General features: G+C 37.3%; 1 protein-coding gene and 1 long non-coding RNA gene across 4 annotated transcripts in view; one reads left to right on the top strand and one right to left on the bottom strand.

The window, feature by feature from the left end:
• LOC107705235 (uncharacterized) overlaps positions 1–3,921 on the top strand; it is a 7,548-nt gene extending 3,627 nt beyond the window's left edge. For all 3 annotated transcript variants that reach the window (XR_001636046.1, XR_001636047.1, XR_001636045.1), the window contains 3 exons: positions 1,889–1,960; positions 2,346–2,498; positions 2,593–3,921. This is a non-coding gene — a long non-coding RNA (uncharacterized LOC107705235). The remainder of the gene's footprint in view (positions 1–1,888; positions 1,961–2,345; positions 2,499–2,592) is intronic.
• An 847-nt stretch (positions 3,922–4,768) lies between these two features.
• LOC107705233 (zinc finger C2HC domain-containing protein 1A-like) overlaps positions 4,769–11,825 on the bottom strand; it is a 23,573-nt gene continuing 16,516 nt past the window's right edge. Inside the window, exons 7-10 of the mRNA XM_016508436.1 lie at positions 7,505–7,613; positions 5,879–5,984; positions 5,686–5,796; positions 4,769–5,288 (exon numbers count right to left, since the gene is read on the bottom strand). Coding sequence (XP_016363922.1) covers positions 5,153–5,288; positions 5,686–5,796; positions 5,879–5,984; positions 7,505–7,613 — 462 coding nt within the window. The 3' untranslated portion in view covers positions 4,769–5,152. The remainder of the gene's footprint in view (positions 5,289–5,685; positions 5,797–5,878; positions 5,985–7,504; positions 7,614–11,825) is intronic.

The raw sequence follows: 11,825 nt of genomic DNA on the forward strand, positions 1-11,825 counted from the left end.
GGTGTAACATCTACCCTTTTCTTCCCCTTCCTAATTCCCCTGTAACCACCATCTCTCCACCTGACCGAGGTTTGGTAGGGACTTCCTGCATTACAGTCTCCTATGCTGAACCTATGATGTTTAGGTTGGTTCTATGGCTTCATAGTAACCACCTTACTGATGGTCCGGACTAGAGGCTTCTTTGGGTCGCTTCTTGACCCCTTTTATCAAAGGGTTACCTGGAATGAGCAACGTTATTTCCTCTGAATTCGGAGTTCTCCTCTCACATGAGAAGTTTGAGTTCTCTGTTTCTCCAGAGCACCTGGAACCAGCAGCATGAGGTGGATTAGGCCCTTCCTCTGCCTCCCTGATGCGCTGAGTGTTTGGCTAGCTTGCAGTATGCTTACCCTTCTGATTTTACAATCATGCTGCAGGTCGAGCCCCCTCTCGTTGAGAGCTGGGTTTGTGCTCCCTCAGCCAAGGTAAACTACTGCTAGTCGTTCCAGCTTTGGAACATGCTGTAGGTCGAGCCCCCTTCTCGGATTGAGAACTAGGTGTGTTGCTCCCACAGCTAAGTAAATTATTGCTAGCTGTTCCAGCTTTGGAACATGCTGCAGGTCGAGCCCCCTTCTCGGATTGAGAACTGGGTGTGTTGCTCCCTCAGCTGAATAACTGCTAGCTGTTCCACCATTGGAACATGCTGTAGGTTGAGCTCCCTCTCGTTGAGAGCTGGATGTTGCTCCCTCAGCTACAGATTTACTGCTAGCCACTCCAGCATTATAGCCTTAGACATAGCGTTTGGGGATACGCTATTTCTGCTCTTTCAGGGTGCCACGAGAACCCCTAGAACGGTATTCAAGTGTGTGCATGTTATGCTTTGCCCACTTTTCTAAAATCCTGCATGGTAAGAGCTACGCGCAACGACTTCTTGCTCTTTCTGAGTGGTTTAAAACCCCTGTTCCGCCTTGGGCACCACTCCTCCTATGTATCCTCTGGATACCTACTTTAACAGGGTGTTGCTACTAGGGGTCTGTTGAGACAGTTCCTTTCAGAGCTTATGCAAGAGCAAGCAGTAGCCCCTGTGTGACAGCCCAACACTTAGTGTGATACTAGGTTCTTGGTCGTATCCCCTTAAAGGAATCCATTATGATTCCAAGCCTTGAGCTCTACCCTGGGCCCAGGAGTCTGGCCCTAACAGGTAAGTTTGGGTATGTAGCCTAGGCCTTTGGCCGTAGGGGATAATGTCACGGACAGCCGTTTAACGTCCTAGGGGCAACTCCCATGGCTATGGTAGAGTTGGTACTTAGTGCTCGCCTAGGTTTCTGGCATGCACTCCCCTCAGCATGGTGGCGTGGGCATACTGTTCCCCATAGCGACCCCTAGAGGATGCGGTTCGAAGTTCCCTTGAAAGGGAACGTCTCAGGTTACTTATGTAACCATGGTTCCCTGAGTAGGGAACGAGACACTGCGTCCTCTAGGTTTCCTGCCATGCTTCGGACGCAAGCTTCAGACGAAGAAGTGAATGACGTGTTCTCCCGGCGCCTATTTATACTATAGTCGCACCGGTAGTGACGTCATGGGCTGTCGCCGGCCAACATGTTGTTGGTGTTTTTTGAATGTATGCTTCAGACACAGGTCACGACGAGGCGTTCCCCATAGCGACCCCTAGAGGACGCAGTGTCTCATTCCCTACTCAGGGTACCATGGTTACATATAAGATGTTTTCGATGTAAGCTACTTATTATTTCACAATAACCATTTTTACTGTGTTTTACTTTAAAAATTAACTGAAGTTTAACTAAATGTATATAGGTATTTATATATTAAGTAAATAGGGAAACGTTTGAAATAAAGATTACTGAAAATAATGCATCAATTATATATATAATACTTTATTTTTACTTTTCAGGAGGCTATTATTGAACAACTCCATTCAAACTGCACAGTAAGAAATGTCAGCATGTCGAAGGAGCCAAAAAATGTAAGAAAATGTCTATACTTTTTTGTCTACTAAACAAACCCCATCTATTCAAGAGTGTGCTCATATGTTAGTCATATTTCTCTCTCAAACTGAAAGAGCAAAAGTTGTTTCTCATACTTGACAGCCTTTTATATGTGGCAGTAAAGGCACGTCCACTAAAATGTGACACTGTTTGGTTCTTTCACTTTAGTATTCTGCAGATTTGCTTTGTAAATGTTCTGACCTGCCCTTCCCACTCATTCCAGACCATATGAAGTTCAGGGTCAGCTGGGTGCTGTTCACAGCACATAGACACAGTTGTTAATTTAACAACCCTGCTTGAAGATACAAGTTTCTCCTCCATTGTTGTCACTCATTCGCTGATTTGTTTCTGATCCGCTCACAGACACAGTCCATCCACAGAAAAATCTGCAGTGTTAACGGAAGACTGAGCAGAATCGAGAGGGAGTCAGATAATGTAAATGGACAACTGAAAGTTGTGTTATATAAACTTGTGGAAGAAATAAATGCATCCTTGAGATGTTGGTGCCATGGAAAGGTAATCGAAACAACCTGTTTCCTCACATTCAGTTTTCTCTTACATCATTTTCATTTATTTAAACCTCCTTTTTGTTTCATTTGTGGATGAACAGAGAGAGGGGACAAATAAGCCAATACAGCAAATACGAAAGTGGAAGCCTTGCAGAGTGAAAGACATTCTCGCCAACTTACAGAGACACTTTGAACAATACAATGTGTATCTGTCACTCAGCACAGACCTTCCAGAGCGTGGGAAGACTTCAGAGCAAACCGGTATATAATACTTGGCCTCCATCCATCTCGCAGCTCTATTACAACAAATTAATGTACAGAATATGAAGAAGTAACTGGACGCACCATGTGTCATTCACACTATTCAGTATTTGACTGAAGAAAAACTTTTTATGGCAAAATATGTGCTAAATATAAGCATACTACTTATGCATGAAAATGTTTAAAAACTTTGTACTTCGGATTATCTTTGAATATGAAGGGTGCAGCAAATGGAACTCATAAACTAAAAAGTTGGTTTCAAAGCCTATATTATATAACTTTTCTAGGCCTCAAGTTACAACTTTGTTGTTTCACATGCTTCTTTTTTTGGGAAGTGACCTTATCCAAGTCTTACACGTTTTCTTAAAGCCTTACAGTAAAGCCAAAGATTACGCTCTCACTGTGTTTTTCAAACTTTTTTTTGTAAAAAATGGAACTGAATGTGTTCCAAACACATTAACTGTGAATTCAGTTAATGCTTTTATTATGAGGTTCTTTCTTAAGTTTTGTAAATTGTCAGTAGAGCTGTTTCTTAAAAATCCTCTTAAGGAGTGATATTTTTAGTTTATAATTATTAAACCTTGACTTAAGGAGCTACTGAAATGGTTCTATTTAACATGGTTGATAACAATTTGTACTGTTCTACTGCATCTATCTTTGTGAGCAACACTTGCCAAGAAAATCCTTGCCTTTTTCTTTTACCATCTTTATTTATTTTTAGTCTTAAACAGCATTTTAATGCAACATCTACATGGACTTACATACATTTGCTGTAAACAAGCTGCCTGTCATTCTTATATATATAAAAAAAAAAAAAATCAGCAGGTGGGCTTATATGGTACATGAACTTTTTAGGGTCACTTCCCCTGTATAAAGAACTATGTTAACATATTCACTTCACATATGTTTTATATATAACAGTACAGCACTGTTTTTTTTCCCAGAACGTTTGACATTAATGGAGATTTTTTTACAAATATTATTGTATTGCTATGTAACATCAAATTTCCACTTTAATTTCCCATTTTATATGCAACTTCATGCCAGTAGCTGCAAGGAAAACAATGGGTTCATAAAGAGAAACTGAAATATTGAACAGAACCATGTAAAAAAACAAACAAACTCAAAACTAGGGCTGTCAATCAATTCAAAATTTTAATCAATGCTTTAATGAATAACTACATATATTGCATATATTAATATTTTTTGAGAAAAGCCCCTAAATAAAGATAATTAATGACACTATTGTGAGTAAATCACTGAATAGGTGTTATAAAACACTGGGTCAGTGATGAAAGGCTTATATATTTTAATAAATAGATAACTGTATTAAATTAATGTGTTAAATTGGCAGCCCTAAATAAACAATTAAATAAACACATCAAGCAGAACACAATCTGATTTATGTTTTCCACTTTATTTATGTAGGATAAGTTCAATCCATTTTAACCATTCTATCCTTTAACGGCAAAATTTGTCATAATCCCAAAAGCAGGTATTCATAAGCTATATTTACTGCCAGAGAAGCAGTAATATAAGCATAACAAGGTGCAGAGTGATGCTTGAAATGCATATGAGCTTTAGATCGGTAAACAGCCACCAATTCCTCGACCTCTCTCATCCTGGACCAGCAGTGATAAAGCTTAAAGGCTCGGAAGCAATAAAATACCATTGTAAAGCTACTTTTTTGTAAGGTTGTAATATGGTGGACGCTCTTGAAGGATGTGACATGACATTGCAGTTGCCTTTAAGTTTTGTATGTTGTGTTGATGTGTAAATATGTTGGACAGACTAGATCAACCAAGGTTGAACAGATGTGATGGATTGTATGTCTAATAAATATACGACGACGATTTCTACAAGTCATTTTCTTGTTCAGTACTGTTAAAAACACACAAAACAATCAAGAACGTAAAAAAACAAAGTGAAATACAAAAGTGGATTGCTCAGTGATAGAACTGTTGTCAATGCATTTAACATAGGAAACTTTTTAACCTAAAAAAAAAAACTTAAAATATTTTAAATAAAAATTATAGCATTTAAATTCCCTCAAAATGACACACTACAATAAGATTAACATTAGAATAGACAAATTTTATGAGTGATATGGCCCCATTTTAAGGCCTAGATCAATTTAAGTCAATTTAACATATCAATATTTTAATCATAACTTTAATGGAGATAACACTACTCCTTTTGTAGCAGTAACCAATCATATTGCACTTTCACATCCCCACCCCAAAAAAAAAAAAAACTGAGCAGAAGCAGAGAAGAAACAGAAGCAGATTACAAGTGACATATTTCTACAGCACAAGGATTTGCAAAGTACAATAGTTGGTTGGAAAGTAATACTCAGTTTTTACGGCTACAGTGAGTCAGTCTTACTTTTATATGTACTTATTAAATGTACATTCGCTTCACTCCGCACTCGCAGCAGAACTTGGCCCAGTCCACAGGGTACTTGGTCCCACACTCATGGCAAAACTTGGTGCCCATTGTGGAAAAATTTATATCATTTTCGTTTTTCATGTCATTCCTAACAAAAGAAAACCACAAAGATGTGAATGAGTCAGTGTGGACTATTTAAAACAAAACTGCAACCCAGAAGTTAGGCTAATAACAACTGACTAAAAGACCTTTTGTAACTAATGTTGTGAACTGGAAAAGACTTGAATTGGCGAATTGAATAGGAGACTTGTGGATTGGCGAATCACGCTTCTCCGTTTGGCACTCTGATGGCCAGTCTAGGTTTGGCAGATGCCAGGAGAATGTTACCGCTGGACTATATTGTGCCAGTTGTAAAGTTGAATTGAATAGGAGCAGTTGATGGATCTCTCGGTCCATTTAATTTGCATTCATCACAAAAATTCCTAAGAAGTCACCCACACTTCACAGTGCATCAGTGCCATACGCCAATACTTGCAATGTCATACCTTGAAATACAGTTGTCTGCATTCTGGACCTTCTTCTTGTTCATCCCTATACCAGAAGGTGGATTTCTCAGCGAGCTTTGTGAAACCATGCCCTTGGGTTTCATGTTCCCTCTGCAAACACAAACATAATGATGATCTTACAGCCTGAAGAAAATGTAAAATATCAGGACTGGTCAGTGAGCTGGTATCTTACTCAGAGGGAGGGCTGGTCAAGCCAGAGGGGGTGTTTCGTAATGGAGAGTATCCTGATGATACGCTCCTCAATGAGCCAGTGGATGAGGTTTTGCTGCTAGGAATACCTGTGGAGGGAGAGGGGAAAGAGCTTTTTGAACCATTGACAGAGCCTTGATTTTTTCTTTTTTTTTTTTGATGTCCTTATTTTAATATGAATAAAAATTTACCATCTCTACACTTTATGTTTGGATGCTTGTCAACTCAATGGCATCAATGTGCATTTTAAATGTTTTGTAGAGAGTCCAAAAACTATTTTACTTTTTTACTGATGTTAAAAATATTAAAAGGAGACAACTGGAGGTGAGACGAAATTAAAACCAATATGTGGACAGGATCAGTGATGTTATGGTTACCTTGAAAAAAACCCTAAACCAAAACAAAACAAACAAAAAAAAAATACCCGTGAAAAAGTAATTTTGGTAATTGAAATAAAGCAAAAATAAAATTTAAAACCTAAATAAAAAAATAATAATAATAATTGTACATGTTTTTCTTTTATAGCGCCACCAAGTGACCAAAACACCAATTTTTTTTAAGGACTTCAGATTGAGGGCTTATCCACATGAACCAGAGCTTTCCCTATCCAATCTTTTTTTCCTCATTCTAAAAAAAAAAATTCCGTAAACATGGCGTCGTCTCAAGAAATATCTGCGTACACACGAAACCACTGAAACAGACTCAAAACGATGTACTATACATGCCAGACCAGTATGTGGCGATGTAATTCTGCCACAGAAATACGCTAAAAATGGAGAAGAAGACTTGGAGCATGCATAAACCTTGCACGCTATATACAAACCCAACACAACAAAAAGAAGACGAAGACGGTGAATGCAACAACTTCAAGAGCAAGAGTGGAGTCATATAAATTTAACATAAATAGATATTTATAAAATGTTTATTAAATAAAAGTATTTATTTATGGAGTCGAACACAAGCATTTAGTCCGCCACTATTGTTGTTGCTTTTACGTGACGTAGCGGTGTCTGACTAGGGTCGAAACATGGGGTGATGACATCATCGTTTCACAAAATATACGGATTGACTGTACAACATGAAAACGCAAGGGTGTCGTTTTCAGATTTATCCACTCTGGGACCCGAAAAATAAAAAAATAGTGGTTTCAGGCTCCCAAAACGCCAGATCTGTCTGGACGAAATGCTGATACGATACAACATTTTGACTATACAGCTACATGCGTCTCCGTGTGTACTGGCTCTGAGCCCATACACCTCTGTGCCAAGTTTGGTTACACTATCTCATTATTTTCAAAAGTTATAGCCATTGAAGTAAAAGTGATTTACAAGTGACAAAGGCACAAAACAAAATTACTGAAACTTAAAATTAAAATGCAAACTGAAAACATAAAAAAATAACTGAAAAATTACTATAATAGTTTATAAAAATATATAAAATAATACAAGCCGGATTTGAAGCACTAAAAACGGATCTTTTTTTGCTCACTAAAGTGGCCAAATACAGGAGCAATCCGGTAGGTTTAATAGCTCTGCTTGTGTCCAGCTTCACAAAAGTGATTCTTGATGAAATAACAAGAGGGAAATGATTGATTAAAACGAGTCCATACCTGTGCCAGCACCCTGCCCATAGGCTGAGCGCTGAGGTAGACGAGAAGACACGGTGGACACCGTGGATACAGCAGGAGAGTTTGCCTTCTTTGTTGGAGGAGGTTTGTGCTGCAGACATAGAAAAATGCAAAGTTTATACCAATCCACTCAAGGCACTCTAAACAAATGGTGCAAATGAGTGAAATAAAATGAAGGCAACATGAAGTATCAGTTTCTACACACTCTGCAGAGCAACATTTAGATCACCGCATACACTTTAGTGCCAATCAAGCAGTTGAGTTTATTGTCTAATTTCATACATGACCCCTTAATTGCCATTATACACAGTTCTTTTTCAGGAATAAACAGTTTAAAGAACAAGTGTGGTTGTTATGGGCAGCCCACATGCCACAAATCGGGGGCCGTATTCACAAAATATTTCTTCTCACCACTGAGAGTTCTCCTAAATAGCAGTAAAGGTTCTTAGGTAACAGTTTCCTCTTAAAACCTATTCACAAAGCTGCTGAGACCAATCTTAACATAAGAGAAAAGGCAGACCAGGCAGAGAAAAGGGGATGGGTCTCTGTCAGTGAGTTAATCACAGAGATATTGTAGAACAAGGTTTCATGTTGCCATATTCAAATAAAGATCTTAAAATAAAAATGTTGCCATATTCAAATTAAGTTTTTAATATGTAGACAAAGTGTCACTGATTAACAAGTATATGTTCAGCTAATTGTCAGCCTCAACGTGTCTGCATCTTGCAAACTATTAGTGGATATGCATACAAGCAGCCTTTTAATTAACAGCTTAGAATAATCATGGCTGATAGCAAGATGTTTTGAAAACTTGAAAGAAAGCCAAACTGGACTCAAGAACAGTTGTTACTTCTTGAAAAGTGTAGTAACAGTTGTGACTACATGAAAAGAAGGACATAATTGAATTAAATAGAAGATGTTTACGTTCTGAGGTGGATTGCCCACAACAGCCATTTTAGGATGGTTTGTGATTTGGTCTTAGTGACTTACAGTGTTGGGCAGTAACGCGTTACTGTAATTTGATTACTTTTTTAGTAACAAGAATAATTTAACACGTTATAGTTTTCTAAATAGTAATTAGAGTATAGTTACGAGCTGAAGTCTCTATACGTTACTGCCGCGTTACATTGCTGACAGAATGCAGTGTTTTGTAATCTAGAGATTGTAAAAAGGATGTAGCACACGCACTGTCGAGTCAAGTGCCAGTGGATTAGAGACCTGCTCCCGCGAGACCCAACGCAACAGAGTGCGGCGCGGGACAAGACTTGATAGGCGAGTGCAGAGACTCGTGTGTGTGAGAATAAAATTATTCACGGGACTCCCGCAAAATAGAAATATCTAAACATAAAATATCTAAAACAAATAAATTGTTATTCATCTATTGCACAAAAGCAACATGAACTAATATAAATATAAACGATTAACAGTTGCAAGTGTGCAGAGTTTCTATTTTGGCTATAACACGTGTTTGCAGCGTTGAGCAATGCAGTGCTGAAATTTGCGTGCTCACGAATCCTCTCATTGTAACATACGAATTGTAGACATTATGAAAGATTCATTATGCATATACTGTATTTATTGTGTTATAACAGAGATTTGTGAGATTGCGATGAACTGAGATGTCTTTTAGAGATTATAAATGCAGCACTCTTTGCTGGCATTCTGTCATACCAATCCATTCACGCAGCAGCCGCTTGCTTTAGTTAAAAATAACAGTGTTCTGTGAATGTTGATGCTTTAATAACAAATATTTATCGGGAGCGTGTATGCTGGGATTTCATACATTTAATGGAGAAAAAAGTAACGTAACTAGTAATGTAACTAATTACTAATTACTTTTGAAATAAAGTAATCAGAGCAGTAACCTGATTACTTTTTTCAAAAGGAGTAATCAGTAATTTGATTACATTTTCAGAGTAACTTGCCCAACACTGGTGACTTAGGAGTGCTCTTGAGTCCTCTAAAATTAAGACTGACATGTCCATTATTTTGTATAAGTTTCTCCTAAATCAGCAAGTTAGGAGCTACTTTTAGCCTTAATAGCTTGTTTTGACTGAGTGGTATGGTTCAGTACAGTACAGTTTGGTACGTAATTATGTCCGTTTCCATTGTCAGAAGTTGTGAATGGTACCAAAATAACCCGTACCACTTTTTTGGTACCCTTCCTTCACAGTACCTAGCACAGTAGTTCAGTACCTAAATATTGGAGCTAGACTCAATGCAAAATGTTGACTGGTTGACAGGGAAATCGTCACTTGCGCATGCTACAAGGAGAATGACATCACAAGGGGAATGAAGCGTCTCCTTCACTTGTTCTGCCATGCTGCTCATGCATGTTGGGTTTGTTTACATCAGAGTGCGCAAACACAAAAAAATAAGTGTATTTTAGAATTTGATATTTTCACACATACACACAGACAATGTCATGCTTTCTTCTTCACGTGAGAATGACGTCAATCGCTACTTGAATTGTATAACGTTATTGTCCACCTGAGTGGAAAATGGCCTTTAAAAAAATTAAACACTTGCTGAATTAATGATTTTAATTGCATTTGGGATAAAGGACCTCTTAAACACATTTTTATTTACTAGACTAGACTTTATTTACTTTTATTTACTACTGTCCCGTACTGCTCGGTGGAAATGAGCCATTAAGATGTTTTGTAGATACGGCACATGGATTTGATTAATTTCATGTTAGGGTAAATCAGGAAACACTTGTCTAGCAGGAAACCATTTACTATTTGCACATTAAAATATTTGTTCTAATGAACAAACAATTAGTTTAACAACATTTATCTTTGTATAACATATCATGTGTCCAGTCACAGGTTACAGGAGTGTGAATGCTATAATGTTTATGTCAGAATGTACAAAAATGTATCAAACCAGTGAAATGTATCAAACTGAAAAAATACTATATATACTACAGGTGCATCTCAATAAATTAGAATGTCGTGGAAAAGTTCATTTATTTCAGTAATTCAACTCAAATTGTGAAACTCGTGTATTAAATAAATTCAATGCACACAGACTGAAGTAGTTTAAGTCTTTGGTTCTTTTAATTGTGATGATTTTGGCTCACATTTAACAAAAACCCACCAACTCACTATCTCAACAAATTAGAATACTCCATAAGACCAATAAAAAAAAACATTTTTAATGAATTGTTGGCCTTCTGGAAAGTACATTCATTTACTGTACATGTTGAACTTTTCCACGACATTCTAATTTATTGAGATGCACCAGTATATGGACAAACAAATGGGGACATCTCACACACACTTTAATAATAACATTGCATTCCCCACTTCGCAACAGCTTCCACTCTTCTGGAAAGGCTTTTTTTCTGGAAAACCAAGATTTTGGAGTATTTCTGTGGGCTTTTTTGCCCAATCATCTAGTAGATAATTTTTAGGTCAGGTACTGATGTCAGATGAGAAGGCCTGGCTCTATTCCAGTTCATCCCAAAGGTGTTTTATGGGGTTTTATGTCAGGGCTCTGAGTGAGTAAGTCAGGTTCTTCCACAACAATCTCATTCAAACCATGTTTTTATAGACCTTGCTTTGTGCACTGGAGCACAGTCATGCTGGATTAGGAAAGGTCCTTCCCCACACTTCACCTACAAAGTTGGAAGCACAGAATTGTCCAAAATTAGAGATGCAGTGATTGCAATTTTCTTGGGCGATTCAGATTTTTTTTTTTAAGTGTGACCTGCCGATACCGATTTTTGCTGATTCCGATTTTCTTTCTAAAAACTATTATTGACAGCATATACAAACAAAAATCTATACTTTTTTAAAAGAGGAAAAGAGGTAGAAATAACAATTAACTGAAAAGCAGTTGATGTATATAACAAAACATATGTCATTTTTCCATTATTAAATGTGTCATCTTTCACATCAAATTCTTACATTGTTTCAATTAATTCAGTTAGAATAATAAGAAACTGCATAGTTGTTACAATTCAAATGAAATCAGTATCAACAAACTCCATCTTTTCCACTGCAGGAAACAGAAGCTGCATCTGAAGTGGCATTAGATGTATTTATACAGCCTGTTTGATGAAGCTGAGGTGCCATAAATGCATTTACACTGCAAAATTTCTAATGCATAACGAATTTTATAAGATTAATGTCTTAAATATTTTTTTAAACATACAAATAAGAAATGTTGGGAAAAATGCAATTATAGTTTTAAATATGAAACCAAATCAGTAGGTGGCGGCAAATGACTGTTTGAATGAGTGAGTTATTTGTCCTTTATTCAACAGATTCGTTCAAACGGCTGATTCATTCAGAAA

Source organism: Sinocyclocheilus rhinocerous, unplaced genomic scaffold, assembly GCF_001515625.1.
Source record: "Sinocyclocheilus rhinocerous isolate Xijiao unplaced genomic scaffold, SAMN03320098_v1.1 scaffold594, whole genome shotgun sequence".
NCBI lineage: Eukaryota > Metazoa > Chordata > Actinopteri > Cypriniformes > Cyprinidae > Sinocyclocheilus > Sinocyclocheilus rhinocerous.